Here is a 16,097-nt window from a genome sequence, read left to right as displayed (position 1 = left end):
TACCACCTGTACATCATTTTTTGTAGATTTTCTCGGAGTCCAACACATGCTGTAAATTTCATATCCTTGTTCCAAAGTTTCACCCACCTGTCATACTCTAAATTATATCCAAGGTCCATGGCCCATTTGATCATGACTTCCTTTATCTCTTCATCCTTGGTGTCCCAATCTAATAGCTGATTGTACATTTTGGATAAAATTTTGGAATTTCCTTCTATTATTTCCACCTGGTATCTAGACTTTTTCTCGCTCATCCCTATTTTTTTGTGTTCATTCCATAAAGCATTAATTTGGTAGAATTGTAACCAAGTCGTTAGTTTATCTTTTATGTCTTCATAAGGTCCGAGTCTCCACCCTTTGTCTGATCTTACCAGTAACTCCTCATAGGTCCATCTTTGACCTTCCATATTAGCTTTTTTAATTGTTATGATATCGATTGGTGATAGCCACCATGGGGTATCCTTTTCTATAAGTCTCTTGTTTCTGTTCCATACTTCCAGTAGCGCTCCTCTAGTAACATGGTTGGAAAAACCTTTGTGTACTCTCTCCTTGTCATGCCAAAGGTACGCATGCCAACCAAACCTGGCATCGAATCCCTCCAAATCCAACAAGTCCGTATTTTTTAACGCAATCCAGTCCTTGATCCAACACAAACACGACGCCTCATAATATAGTTTCAGGTTCGGGACGGCAAACCCTCCCCTATCTCTGCGATCTGTGAGTAGTTTGAATTTAATTCTTGCTCTTTTACCCTGCCAGATAAATCTGGACAGGGTTTTCTGCCAATCTTTAAATAAAGCCGTGCCCCTGATCACCGGGATGTTCTGAAATAAGAACAGCAGCCTTGGAAGAATGCTCATCTTAGTTACTGCCATCCTGCCCGACCAAGAAAGTTTTAACCTACTCCAGGTATCCAGATCTTTTTTAATCTCTTTCCATGTCCTTGTATAATTATCTTCTACTAGATTTATATTTTTCGTGGTAATCCAAATACCCAGGTATTTCACCTTTTTCACCACCTTAATTCCTGTTTTCCACTCTAGTTGGTTTCTTAAGTCTTCGGGTAGGTTCTTTGTCAGCATCTTGGTTTTAACTTTATTTAATTTAAAGCCGGACAATTTCCCAAATTCTTCCAACAGCTCCATAACTTTGCCAATACCTTCTACTGGGTCTGTTAGCGTTATTACCAAATCATCCGCGTAGGCTTTTAACTTGTATTCTTTGGCCCCTATTCTGATTCCTCTTATTTCCGAGGTTCCCCTTATTTTATTTGTGATTACTTCCAACACCATAATAAATAGGAGAGGGGATAGGGGGCACCCCTGTCTTGTACCCTTCGAGATCTCAAACGAATTAGTTAAATTATTGTTAATAATCAATTTGGCCTTCTGACCTGAATAAATTGCTCTTATACCTTCCATGAAGGGCCCCTCCATCCCAACCCTCTCCATACATTTTAGTAAAAACCGCCAGGATACGTTATCGAATGCCTTTTCGGCATCGATAAAAATTAAGGCTGCTGGAATATCAATCTTGAGTCCCAAATATTCTATGACATCTACTATATGCCTTACATTATCTTTTAAATATCTATTAGGAAGGAATCCCGCTTGATCTTTGTGGATAGGTGTTGATAAATATTTTTTGAGCCTGTTTGCCATTATTTCTGCGAAGATTTTGTAATCATTATTGAGTAGTGATATTGGCCTATAATTTCTAATGTCCAACTTTTCTGACTCTGACTTAGGAATTAGCGTGATGTATGCCTCTTTCCAGGAGTCCGGTAACCTTCCTCCTTGTAAGATGTTATTCATTACATCGCATAGGACCGGAGCCAGATATTCTTCTAAAACTTTATAATACTTTTGTGACAGACCATCTGGTCCTGGTGCTTACCCTGGTTTCATCTTCTTAATTACTTCCTTGACCTCGTCTGTTGTTATTTGCTTGTTTAAATCGTTTTTTTCTTCCTCCGTCAGCTGTTCTCCTCTGTTCCTCTTCATATAGTTTTCTATTTCTACTAGATCCTCCTCTTCCTTTTTATACAGATTTTCGTAAAATTGGAGGAACTTTTCCTCTATTTTACCGGGGTCTTCTAATATTTGCTCTTCTGTTTTGATTTTGTTAATCACATTTTGTTTTTTCCTTTTTCTTAATTGCCACGCCAATAAACGCCCCGTTTTGTTTGCAGATTCAAAATACTTTTGCTTCATTGATTTAATTCTCCACTCTACCTCTTGGCTTATCAATGTCGAATATTGTGTCTGCAGCACTTTAAAGATTTGTTTAGTCTTATCATCCCTTGGATCTGCTATTAGTTTTTCCTCACATTCTCTTAGTTGTTTGAGTATTTCTTCTTTCTTTGAATCTCTTAATTTCCTTCTATAATTATTCTGTTGGATTAAAAATCCTCTTAACACTGCCTTGCTGGCGTCCCAGACTACATCAATTCTTGTTTCTTTGTTCAAGTTTAAATCAAAATATTCTTTCAGAGTACTTTTAGCCTTTTCAGTTATCTCATCAATTTCAAATAAATATTCGTTCATTTTCCACCTATATGGGCCCGATGATTTACCTTTTATTTCCAGCACAATTGGGTTGTGGTCAGAGAGGGTTCTGGGTTGTATTTCACAGTTCGTTATCCTTATCGATAATTCTCTTGAAACCATATCTGATCGATTCTACCCCAACTCTGATGTCGGTCTGAGAAATGCGTGAATTGTTTCATCATTGGATTTTTGTACCTCCAAATGTCGATCAGATCTAAGTTTTTTTGGAGGTTATTAAATGCTTTTGGAAGTTTCCCTTGGTTCGCCTTTCTCTTTTTTTCATTTCTATCTAGTTCTGGTGAGGGTACACCGTTCAAATCTCCAAGCAGAATTAATTTATGATTTTCTAATTCTAATAGTACTTGCTCCAATTTTTAAAAAAATTCTGCTTTGTTTGTATTGGGTGCATACACAGTCACTACATTGAATTTTTCCCCTTGATAGTTAATTTGTTCCAGCCAGGTCTTTTGAACACTTTGTGTAGCCTGGCACCTTAATATTTTTTCATTTTTTTCTGTGTTTGGTTTATCTGTACACTTTACATTTGTCCCTACTGAAAGTAACAAAATGAATTTTAGTAAGTGTAAGGTTCTACACTTAGACAGGAATAACCAGCTGCATAAATATAAAATGGGGGACACTTGGAGTGCTAGTAGTGCATGTGAAATAAATCTAAGGGTCTTGGTGGACCACAAGCTTAACATGAGACAACAGTGTGATGCAGCAGCAAAAACGGCTACTGCTTTTGAAGTGGTATCAACAGAAGTGTCCAGATCAAGGGAAGTAAGAGTACAACTCTATTCTGCCTTGGTCAGACCACACCTGGAGTAATGTGTCTAGTTCTGGATGCTACAATTTAAGAAGGATATTGACAAGCTGAAACGTGTGCAGAGGATGCAACCAAGATGTTCAAGGGTCTAGAAGCCAAGCCTCATGAGGAACAGTTAAAGGAGCTGGGTATGTTTAACTTAGGGACACGGGTGGCGCTATAGGTTAAACCAGAGAGCCTAGGGCTTGTCAATCAGAAGGTCGGAGGTTCGAATCTCTGCAACGGGGTGAGCTCCCGTTGCTCGGTCCCTGCTCCTGCCAACCTAGCAGTTCGAAAGCACGAAGCACAAGTAGGTAAATAGGTACTGCTCTGGTGGGAAGGTAAATGGTGTTTCTGTGCGCTGCTCTGGTTCGCCAGAAGCAGCTTAGTCATGCTGGCCACATGACCCGGAAGCTGTACGCCGGCTCCCTCGGCCAATAAAGCGAGATGAGCGCCGCAACCCCAGAGTCAGTCATGACTGGACCTAATCATCAGGGGTCCCTTTACCTTTATGTTTAGCTTGGAAAAAGGGGAGATGGAGAGATGATAGCCATCTTCAAATATCTCAAGGGCTGTCGCATGGAAGATGGAGCAAGCTTGTTTTTTCCTGCTCTGGAGGCTAAGGCTTGAACCAATGACTTTCAGTTACAAAAAAGGAGATTCTGACCAACCCTCTACCAGTAAGAGCTGTTCAACAGTGTATCATATTCCCTCGGGAAAGTGGGCCAATGGTCTGATCCAGTAGTCCATTCTTATGGAAGCCTCTTTTTCTAACTTTTTATTGACCTTCTGAACACAGGTTTGCCTTGCTATACTGTCCTGGAAATCTTCCCTCTCACGTGGGAAACTTCCTGTGTCACCATGATCACCTCCCTTGTTCTCTTATAATGGCAATGGCTCCCACCTGAGTTCCGGTGAGGTCCGGCTGGAAAAAAGCCCTGCAGGAAATTCCAACTAAATATCTGGAAGAACTTTCTGATGGTAAGAGCTATTGGACAGCGGAGGTTGTGGACTCTCCTTCATTGGAGGTTTTTAAGTAGAGTTTGGATGACCATGTGTCATGGATGCTTTAGCTGAGATTCTTGCCTTGCAGGGGGTTGAACTAGGTGACTGTCAGGTTCCCTTCCAACTCTGCAATTTTATGAGCACCTACTCAGAGAACTTTGTGGAATGGGGTGGAATACAGTGGTGCCTCGCAAGACGAAAAGAATCCGTTCCGCGAGTCTCTTCGTCTAGCGGTTTTTTCGTCTTGCGAAGCATCCCTATTAGCGGATTAGCGGCTATTAGCGGCTTAGAAAAAGGGGGGGAAAGGGGAAAAACTCACAAGACTCGCAAGACGTTTTCGTCTTGCGAAGCAAGCCCATAGGGAAATTCGTCTTGCGAAGCTCCTCGAAAAACGGAAAACCCTTTCGTCTAGCGGGTTTTTCGTCTTGCGAGGCATTCGTCTTGCGGGGCACCACTGTAGAAATGCTGTACCTTTATTGGAAAAAACTTTTATTAGTGCATCCAGGCCTTGGGAGGAGGTGGAGGATTTTGGAGGCATCTCTGTGGTTTTGCATATGCTATTTCTTGTTGCTGCTATTTCTTGATTTGTAAGTAACTGCAGCTTCCGTACGAAGTAGGCAATCTTCCTCCTCCCTTGGGGGCACCCCAACTGTCTTGCTGCTCCATCACAGTTGACTCAGCTCTATCGAGAAACTTTGCATGTTGTCCTGTTGCTTGAGCTGGGGCTAGGTGGGTCACAAGTTGCTGCACCTTCTCTTCCAGCAAAACAGGTCACTGCAGCAGCTCCCTCGACTTCCCAGTACTCTGGATCTCCCCCACAAAATGCCCCTGTTCACAAGCTCACAGAAGCTGCAGTGAGCTAAGTTTGACTGCTGCTGGCTGCTAACTCCTCCACTTCCTCTTTCAGCCTGGCTTCCTCTGTACATGTACTGAAAACAAACTCATTTTTTTACTTCATTTGGTGGAAGGTGCGTGTGTGTGTTATACACCAAGGAGATGATGCTTCAAATGCACTGAGATCATAGTTGTTTTAAGCAAATGTTTGTGAGGTATAAAGCCTAACAAAAGAAAGTCAGAATGCAAACTGCATCAAATTATCTTTACTTATCTTTTGTCACTCATATTTCACACAGTAAATCTGACATAATACTGACCTCTTTTTACATTTCCATGTACTGAACATTTTGTAGAAATACACATTTAGTTCAAATACACTTTTTAGTTCATTCATAGTTCTGAGGAACAAGTCGTTCCTTTATATTGATTCCATGTCTATTGATTCCATGTCAGCAACATAAATTATATTTCCGTACCCTTGGAGATATCATTTCAAATAAAGGAAAAATACAAGATAAAAGGGTTCTTTTTTTCTTCTTTCATTTGCTTCACATTTATGCATACATAAGAAACGGAACACAAATTGTGTCAAAATATATACACATGTAAACATCTTCTTTTAAGTCACTTACCTCATATAGTGCTGCTTTTTCCAGAAAATGTACACTCCATACTGGAAACTTAGCTATTATTTTCACTTGTTTGTATCCTTGTAGGAGAACTTTTCCAATGGCACTACTTTTGCCTATTAAACAATTTGAAGGGGGCAGAGGAACTATAATTTCCTAAGCCCTGCCGGACTTGCTTTAGCTTTAGTTGGGGGTAAATTACCTTTTCTTTCCCCTTTTCCCCTTCACACATTATTAAAATGGTTCCCTTCCCACTGGTTTCACGCCTCCAACCTAGTATATCCTTTTCTCAGCCCCCATTGCTGTCAGAGCAACAACAGTGGAGGAGCGAACAAGAAGGCATTTGGGGATGAGCTTCCTTTGCTGCCTGCAGAGAAGGAAGTTCTACAAGATCCATCAACCTCTCAGCCCCCCTTCCCAGTAGCACAGATTTAAAATAATAATAAATTAGGCAAAATGTGGCTATTTTCTTAAAATGGTCTGTTGGTGACTTTTTCAGATAGAAAAGTTATTTTCTTGGCTGAATAATGATTATCTTCTATCATTTCCCAAAAGATAATTTTTAATGCTGACTTGTTTTAGAGCCCTATAAATACTTAAGCTTTACCTTTACCTTTATGCACAATTTTATTTGGGAAGGTAAAAAAATAATTAACATTATTTTGACTCTGGGACCAGTCACTTAAATTGTAAGTATTTAAACATATTTTACCTAAATAATCTCATGAAATATGATATATTTCTATTTTTTATTTACTCAATTAAATGTAATTTAGAGTTAGGAAATAGAATTTACGTGTTTCTCATAATATTTCACCATCACACCCATAGGTTTAACAATGCAATCCTTTCTATGTCTACTCAGAAGTAAGTCATGCTGTGTTTGGCTAGGCTTTCTCCCTAGTAAGTAAAAGGAACGCAGCCTTAATCTTTCATGAAACAAGTTATATATCTACTAAAAATGTTCTGCCAATTACAATTGTTCCTTGATTATTCTCAAATATCGTGATTGTTTGGCACACAACTATGGCTCAGGTAGCAGAGGAGCTCAAGCTGCCAATGAATAACTAAGTGTCCAGTGATACCATTTCCAATAGAAAAAGCTCCTGTCCTGAGCAATGCTCACTAACAAATGGTCTCTGTTTGCAGTCGTCATGGGGTTCCCATCAATAAATAGAATGTCAATGCAACAATAAGCAACAAGCAGAATGGAGAAGAGAAGGTCTGATAGGCAGCTGACGGCATAAAAATATCTTCATACTTGTAAATACTGACCACACGCTCTGAGACAGGTGGAGAATCTATGTCATGCCTAGTTATAGAACCTAAAATAGTTAAAGAACAGAGAGGAAGAAATTGAGCTGGGTTGCTTAAGATGTTAACTCTATTTCTCGCTAACTAGCTAGCATTCAAAATGGTCAGTCTGATCCAATACAGTGGTACCTCGGGTTACAGACGCTTCAGGTTATGCGTTTTCGGGTTGTGCACCGCACCGACCCTGGAAGTACCGCAATGGGTTACTTCCGGGTTTTGGTGCTCGCGCATGTGCAGAAGCACCAAATCGCCCTTTGCACATGTGCAGAAACGCCAAATCGCGAGCCACGCATGTGCAGATGCAGCGCTGCAGGTTGCAAGCCTGCCTCCCACACGGACCACGTTCGCAACCCGAGGTTCCACTGTATTTTGCTCTTTTTTTAATGTGCAAAGGAAAGCATGCATTCCTACATCAAAGACGGTAGCAAGGTAGTCTGGTATGGCTTGGTCCTTTGTGAGGTATCTTCTTACAGAAAAGAAAGCTATGCATAGATCTGTAACAGCTGCCAATTCCTGGGAACGTGAAGGTCTCCTTGCCAGCATATAGGCATAGTGCAAGGAACCGAGTTCTCTACAATAAAAACCTAAGTATACTTACTTATTGGGGAGATCTCCCTAATAAGGTTGAGCGAACATGCTTTGAATTGAGAGAAGAGACAAAACTACAATAATTCTGGAGTGCTATGTAACTTCTTCAAGTGACATCATGAACTAAAAAATAAAGCATAGCAATGACAGCTTAAATACAAATCATGCAAACCACAGTGGAATGGAATTAGTTCTGCTTATGGTGAATACATGATGGATTAGATATTGCTAACTTCATGCATTCCTACTGGAAAACACTACTGCTTTAAATTAACTGCAGTTAATTAGAAACCCAAAAGAAGAACAACTTACCCTGAATTGCTGGGCCCCAAGCAAATAAATAATACCAGCTCAGATGAAGATCTACAATAGTCTCATCTCTGGGAACCTTCACAGGACGCTTGAATCGACATGTTACGCGGTTGTTTTCAAAAAGACCTTCTTCGTCTCTAGCAGGATTTCTTGGGATTTCTTTTGCCCACTGTCCAACATTGTAGAAGTGATGTATTCTGACTCTTCCATTGTCATCGTGAACACAGGCCATGACATCATCTCCACCCTAAATGGAGAAACCAAAATAAGGATTCCACTGTGACATCACCTGTACCCATTAGAAACGAAGGAATTGTTCACATGAGGTCTTCAAATCACAGACAAACCATTAACAGTAACAACTCTCTTAATCAGGAAGAGGTGTCCCTACTACACCCTTGTGCAAATTAATTGAAACAAACAATGTAGTTTATTGTACAAAACTCACATATACATGTACAAAACTCACATATACGTACATTAGTAAGGGATAGGACCTCTGCTATTTTTAAGCAGCATTTGAACACGGTTTGGCATGGAGTCTACTAGTTTCGAACAGTCACTGTTGATTTTCGGATGCCTGTACCACACTTGAATCAGCGCCTGAATGAGCTTCTCCATCGTTGTACAGTCTACAGCACGGAGGCGACTTTTGCATATAGCCCACAAATTCTCAATGGGATTTACATCCAGGGAATTCCCTGGCCAATCAAGTACCTGTATTTGCTGCTCTGTTATGAATTTCTTCACCATTTTCGATGTGTGACAGGGGGCTAGGTCCTGCTGCAATATCCCAGTACCGTCAATATACCTCTTTTCCAGCTCTGGAATAACTCTCTTTCGTAGAACCTCAATATATTGTATCATTCCCTCTACTGGCTGCATGCTTCCGACACCTTAATCATGTGTGTGACTTTTTGTGTTTGTTTTGAGTACAGGATTATGAGTAAGATAGAAAACGTTATTTGTTTCAATTAATTTGCACAAGGGTGTATATATAGGCTGATTCTGTCAGAAAGTTCTTCCTGATTTAAACTTACCCCCTGCCTAGTTTCTGCCAGCTACATTCTCCTAATAGTAATAATGGGTTACCCAAGAGATACTAAGAAGTAAGGTTGAAAACAGGCAATTCCAACATTTCTCTTTTTATGACTTTTCTAGGGATTAAAATAGGGCTACTCCTGTCATATCTATTTGCTGTCCATGTACCTGCCTTGTTCGTGTGCAATTTGGGGTGGGCAAATCCAGGTTTGACATCAAATTGGTGTCTGTGTGAATGCTTCCCAAGGTCCATCACCCCAAGCACTTTTCTCCCAACTCACCTCCAATAACAGAAGAGCTGGGAAAGAAATGCCTCTACTGACCGAGCACACAAAGGTAAAATGGGAGAGGATTTGACCCCCTTCTTGTGCACGTTGCTTTTAACTCTGCTGCTATGCTGTATGCATGAACATGGCAAGTCTGGCCCCATGACTAAGCAAATGGGTGAGTATTCGGTGTTCTGGAAAATGTGATCTCTGAGAAAAGCTGTGAAGCATCAACAGGTTTTTTCCCTATTCCTATTTTCTACTCCTATCTGCATGCTGCTTAGTAAAAATAATTAGTAATGTTTACTTTCTAGAGACAAGCTAGAACAGGATGTATGTGGGTGCGTAGAAACTACCCAGTTGCACACAGGCAAAATTTAGACATATTGCTCTGCCCACCTTGTCTCTGGCTCCGCCCACTACTGGCATGAAACTGGCAGAAGATTGGCAAGAAGGTTATGTTCCTCGGGCTGACAAATGCTCCACAGTGCTTTACAGCTGCATCTGAGATGCTTTAAAGCAGATTTTGCCACCACTTAAGTACCAAGTACCCCCCCAGTTGCTGACGGGGTGAACCTCCCCCTTCATCCAGCGTCAGGATGACTAGAAAGTCCATGTTCGGAGGCTGTGATCTCTAGCTCCAGACTTCAAATCTCAACAGCAGAACTAAAGAGGAGGCATTCAAGCCTGAAATGCACTGTTCTGTTGACCAGGCCTTCTGCTATTTATTTATACCAGGCCTGGATAAGCAAAAGCCTTCTTACTGCTTGGCCATTCACATGTGCTGATGCTTCACAACGTTCTTTCCATCTGTGCCCAAAGAATGCCCTGACACTGAGCACACACCATCCATAGCAGCTCCCTAAGCATCCCTAACACAGTGGTGGTAAATTATGGTAGAAATAGAGAGGGTGTTCATCAGACAAAGAGAAAAGTGCTCCTTCTTTCATATACCCCCTCAAACAATTCCAATAATCTTTGCCATCTGCTTTGATGGACAATGGGAATATGTGAGTCTTATTTTTTCATCAAGAATGGCATAAAAGAATTGCCCTCTCTTGTTTTCAGTCCCCATGCTTGAGCACCCAGTTTAACATCAAACAAAATGGAACCGTTTTACTTTTAACACTTTTCCAACTTACCATTTCATGTCCAAGTATACAATTGTGCAAATCAATACATTAACTTAATTTTTATTCATATGTCCTTTCTTTCTCAAAAAATGAATCAGTGCTTCATTATTATTAAAAACCATCTTACCATTTTCTTATCAGAGGAAAATCCCACAGCTACCCAACCATCTGTCTCGGCACTCAGTTCAAACTCTATGTCAGCTCCTATTCTGCGGTAACTGAGAAAGTAGTCACAAGTCTCTGCATTACATCCTGGTTTACCATACCTACATGTGACAGAGGAGACAAAATATCACTGCCTATAATTCAGAGATATACAAGGAACATTTCTGTTTAAGTTTACCTGTACTTTCAATCCAGCTGAAAAATTTGCTACTGACTTAGGGTTATGTCTGATGGAAATCTATGGCAAATGGCACTGCAGTCCAATCACTGAGCATGCATAGGACAGCAAATGTAGGCATTATGTAGAGATACCCAAGCCTAAATGTCTCTAGATTGGGCCTCTGGTATTTTTATTATTTAGCAAATCATAAATTACTTTTTATAATAACTTAGGGTTATATTCAACATAGTGCTAAGTTGCAGGATCCATTAGCACAACAGAATCTTCACCATGCAAAATCGCCCCAATCTTCCAGAGTAAACATACACTTGGGGATGGAGTCCCATTGCATTAGCACTAATCATTGCACTAGCACAGCGATTTAGCTGAATGAGGAAGTAGTTTCACAAATGTCCCAAAATGACATTATTATTTTTATTACTTGTATTAAAAAGGTGTAATCCACTTCACTTGGCACTATGCCTACTTACAAAATCTTAAAATAAAAAGAGTGTGTCTAATCAAACTATAAATCAACAAAACCAAAAGAATAAAAACAGAAGAGCAGAAATTCCAAAGAGAATAAAAATGACTGAACAGTTTTAATGCACACTTAAAAAATGGATGTTGGGAAGGTCTACCAAATATACTTGGAGACAGAATGTATAATCCGGATTCCACATCGGACAAGGCCCTTTCTCTTAACCTCATCAAGAACTAATATTACTAATATTATTACATAAAATTTGCAAAAACATTGATCATACATCGCTGAAAATGGGGTAAACAAAAAACCCAAAACATAAAGTATCGGTGACAAAGATCACAAAATCAAGTTTAGCTTAATGCAATGGCAAAGTATATTCTACTAAACTATTAATCTATTCATTTGTGACATTGGTGCATTGCAAGACTCTTCTCCTATATTAATTGCTTCTGTTAATTTCAGCCGAATCTAGTCATTTCAATTGCCACTTCCAAACTGCTAGAGGTTGAGGGGCTTTCCAGTGCTTCATCCATAACTCACCACAGCAATCAATACACTGTACATAATTTCCTCAATTACATTCAGTAAAATCAAGAAAGGGTCTAAAGCTAAAGTATTTCCTGATATAATCTTAAGTAAGGTAAAGGTAAAGGTACCCCTGCCCATACGGGCCAGTCTTGACAGACTCTGGGGTTGTGCGCCCATCTCACTCAAGAGGCCAGGGGCCAGCGCTGTCCGGAGACACTTCCGGGTCACGTGGCCAGCGTGACATCGCTGCTCTGGCGAGCCAGAGCCACACACGGAAACGCCGTTTACCTTCCCGCTGGTAAGCGGTCCCTATTTATCTACTTGCACCCGGAGGTGCTTTCGAACTGCTAGGTTGGCAGGCGCTGGGACCGAGCAGCGGGAGCGCACCCCGCCGCAGGGATTCGAACCGCCGACCTTTCGATCGGCAAGTCCTAGGCGCTGAGGCTTTAACCCACAGCGCCACCTGCGTCCCTATAATCTTAAGTACACCACTACAAATGTTTTTTTAAAAAGTTCTTAGCAACATTTAAGTTTGGCAGCGAAGAATATCCTATTAAGCTGAGCTGGTATTACTGGAACAACAATTTATACTAAATTTCTTGAATGAAAGACTTAAGGAGACAGTTCTGATTGGCTGAGATACAGAAAAGCCTATTTATTTAAAAAAAATGTGATTAAGTCTCCGAGATCCTTTTCCAATGTAAGCATTTAAAAATGAAAACAACAAACTAAGTTGTTTCCATTCTACTCTTAAGGTTATCCTTCAATTGTTATCCATGTAGATGATGCTATTCTTGTTTTCTACACCCAGGTAGGCCAGATCATCAATCATTTTTGTCTACACTGTCAAAATGAACAGTTTTCCATCATTTATTTATTTATTTATTTTTGAGATTTAAGAAGAAACAGTTTATTAGCATTAAATATCTAGAACACATACTGTATGTCTCTATGTTTTTAAACTTTTTTGAGCATTTAGAGATACAACTAAAAAGCTGACGATACGAAGCAGGTAGTTACAACGACACCATACAACACCAATCTGTCAAATAAGGTCCACCTAAACATTTGGGCCACCCATATTTTTAGCAAAAGTAGGCTTGGGGAATTTCTTTAGGCGTTAATCTCGGTCTGAGTTTAAGAAACAAAGCTGGTATGGCAAGTACCATGAATTCCTTCATGTATACTGCAAACAAGTTCCAAGTCACACAGGAGCCCATCATCATTACTTTAGTCTTTGGCAGTCTTAAATTAAATGCAACTTTCTGTCCAATGGCTGTGTGCCATAACCTCTTAAGTTCAGGCATCAATCATTCACATCTCAGTCATATTCCAGTTTTTTGCAACTTCGAACCTGGCTACTACTAGCTGAAAGGTTATCAATAGCTTCTGTAATACGGTCTCGTTATTTTGGTTACCCCAGAAAAAAGAGATATTTTTATATGGATTGTGTTTTTATGAAAACAGAAAACTTTGGGTAGGCTATGCACCAAAAGGTAGTACATAGGTAATTTAATAAATGTACTGATTGACGGATGGATGGATGGATGGATGGATTGCATTTCTATACCACCCTTCCCGCTAAAGGAGTTCACAGTAGTGAACCACAAGCAACAGACAATAAAAACATATTTAAAAAATAAATAAGGTTTGGCAAACATGCATGCCATTGGACTCAAGATTGCAATGTAACAGCCATAGATATATTCTAGTATTAAACATTTATATAAAAATTCATGGACAGCACATGTTTGGGAGCCAGAATGTCAGCATTTATAAACTTAAAAGCAAACATGTTTCATACCAACCTAAAGCATCCTTTTGTTTTCCCACAGTCATCCACTTTAATTTTTGCAAATGGATCCACTGGAGGAGCAGTAGGAAAAGGATAACCTTGAAGAATCAAAACAAATAATTAAATATGTGGCAGAATATACTTTCTTTTAAAGAATAAAATTTCATATAAGTAAGTTTTGTCCTGGCATATATAGTTCCAGTTCTATCAATGTTTAATTTTTTAAAAATTTTGGTTGCTCCTCGCCACTTGTTTTTAGCCATTCTTTATTCTAGGGGGCGGGAGGCAGGGCATATATATATATATATATATATATATATATAATAACAATCCAAACTGCCAGGATAGATAGAGAAGACAGATATAACCCTGGCGTATATAGTTTTAATTTATTAATGTTTAATTGTTTAGTTAATTTTGGGGTTCGCTCTCCCCCTTGTTTTAAATATGTGGCAGAATATAATAAACATATAATAAACCAAACTGCCAGGATAGAGAGACATAATCCTGGCATATATAGTTGAATCGCTTTGTTATTTTGGGGGTTTGCTCTCCCCCTTGTTTTAAGGCGTTCTTATTTTGATCTGTAACCTCCTTGAGTTCCCATCAGGGAAAATCATCATCATCATCATCATCATCATCATCATCATTTTTTCTTAAAAAAACGTTTAGGGATACACTCCTTTTCCTACTCATATTGAAATGATAATAATAATAATAAATTTTATTTATATCCTGCCCTCCTCAGCCAAAGCCGGGCTCAGGGCAGCTAACAACAATAAAATAATACCACATTCTAAAATCATTTCATTATAAAATTAATTCAAATCAAATTGATAGCAACCATTGGGCTATATACTGCCCCTCAATGAGGCCAAACAGATTCACAAAATGTTTAGGAGTATGTGTACCCCCAGAAAAAGTACCCCAACCCATGTACCCAGAAAAAAGTAATAATAATAATAATAATAATAATAGGGCCTTTGGCCAGATCCAGCCAGGGCCCTTTCTTAAGAGGCTGGTCCCGGGAATAATAATAATAATAATAATAATAATAATAGGGCCTTTGGCCAGATCCAGCCAGGGCCCTTTCTTAAGAGGCTGGTCCCGGGAATAATAATAATAATAATAATAATAATAATAATAATAGGGCCTTTGGCCAGATCCAGCCAGGGCCCTTTCTTAAGAGGCTGGTCCCGGGAATAATAATAATAATAATAATAATAATAATAATAATAATAGGGCCTTTGGCCAGATCCAGCCAGGGCCCTTTCTTAACTGGCTGTTCCCGGGAATAATAATAATAATAATAATAATAGGGCCTTTGGCCAGATCCAGCCAGGGCCCTTTCTTAACTGGCTGTTCCCGGGAATAATAATAATAATAATAATAATAGGGCCTTTGGCCAGATCCAGCCAGGGCCCTTTCTTAAGAGGCTGGTCCCGGGAGTTCCGGGAGGCGTCGGTTCGCCTCTCCCGCCCCCGGCGCCCGCTTTCCAAGGGGCTCCCCGCCGGTGGGCCCGAGGCGCCTTGAAGGGGCGAAGGGGGCGAGAAGGCCTCTCCTCGGAAGCCCCTCGCCCCGCCGCCCGGCCCGGGGCGCCTCACCCTCGTCGGAGAGGAAGCGCAGGTCGTAGAACTCGCTGGCGAAGGTGCCGTACGAGGAGTCGTGGCGCGGCCGCTGCTCGCCCGCCGGGGCCCCGCCGGGCTCGGCCTCCCTCCCGCGGCCGCCGCCCGGCCCCCCGCCGCCCCCGCCGCCCGCCGGGCTGCCCCACGACGAAGAGGACGGCGCCGGCCCGGCCAGAAGAACCAGCCACAGCAAGGCGGCAGCACGCGCGGCCATGGCGGCGGCCCCTGACTGGAGCCGGGCGGCTTCGTCTCCCGTGCGCCGGCGCCGCCGCCGCCTCCGCTCCCGCTGCTCTCCGGGCTGGAGGGGCTCAGTCCCCGGAGCGGGGGTGCGGGGAGGAGAGGGCTCGGAACAGGGGCAGAGCGCCCTCCCCACGGCCGGAAGGGGAGGCGGCAGGGAAAGGGGGCTCAGGAGCATGGGCAGAGCGCCCTCCCCACGGCCGGAAGGGGAGGCGGCAGGGAAAGGGGGCTCAAGAGCATGTGCAGAGCGCCCTCCCCACGGCCGGAAGGGGAGGGAAAGGGGGCTCGTGAGCATGGGCAGAGCGCCCTCCCCACGGCCGGAAGGGGAGGGAAAGGGGGCTCCGGAGCATGGGCAGAGCGCCTTCCCCACGGCCGGAAGGGGAGGGAAAGGGGGCTCGTGAGCATGGGCAGAGCGCCCTCCCCACGGCCGGAAGGGGAGGGAAAGGGGGCTCAGGAGCATGGGCAGAGCGCCTTCCCCACGGCCGGAAGGGGAGGGAAAGGGGGCTCGTGAGCATGGGCAGAGCGCCCTCCCCACGGCCGGAAGGGGAGGGAAAGGGGGCTCGTGAGCATGGGCAGAGCGCCCTCCCCACGGCCAGAAGGGGAGGGAAAGGGGGCTCA

At 42.0% G+C, this 16,097-nt stretch overlaps 1 protein-coding gene across 1 annotated transcript; it reads right to left on the bottom strand.

Moving 5' to 3' along the window:
- Nucleotides 1-5,447: 5,447 nt before the first annotated feature.
- Nucleotides 5,448-15,668, bottom strand: FRRS1L (ferric chelate reductase 1 like). Its single transcript, XM_079949922.1, has 5 exons — nucleotides 15,222-15,668; nucleotides 13,631-13,715; nucleotides 10,610-10,748; nucleotides 8,043-8,289; nucleotides 5,448-7,153 (listed from the first exon to the last, which is right to left on the bottom strand). Exons 1-5 carry the CDS (start codon nucleotides 15,655-15,657, stop codon nucleotides 6,981-6,983), a joined length of 1,080 nt encoding a protein of 359 aa, XP_079806048.1. The 5' UTR covers nucleotides 15,658-15,668; the 3' UTR covers nucleotides 5,448-6,980.
- Nucleotides 15,669-16,097: the final 429 nt, after the last annotated feature.

The sequence above is a fragment of the Podarcis cretensis genome, assembly GCF_951804945.1.
Source record: "Podarcis cretensis genome assembly, chromosome: 13".
Classification (NCBI taxonomy): Eukaryota; Metazoa; Chordata; class Lepidosauria; order Squamata; family Lacertidae; genus Podarcis; species Podarcis cretensis.
The sequence above is the reverse complement of the archived record's forward strand: the minus strand, read 5'-3'. Positions and strand labels throughout refer to the sequence as shown.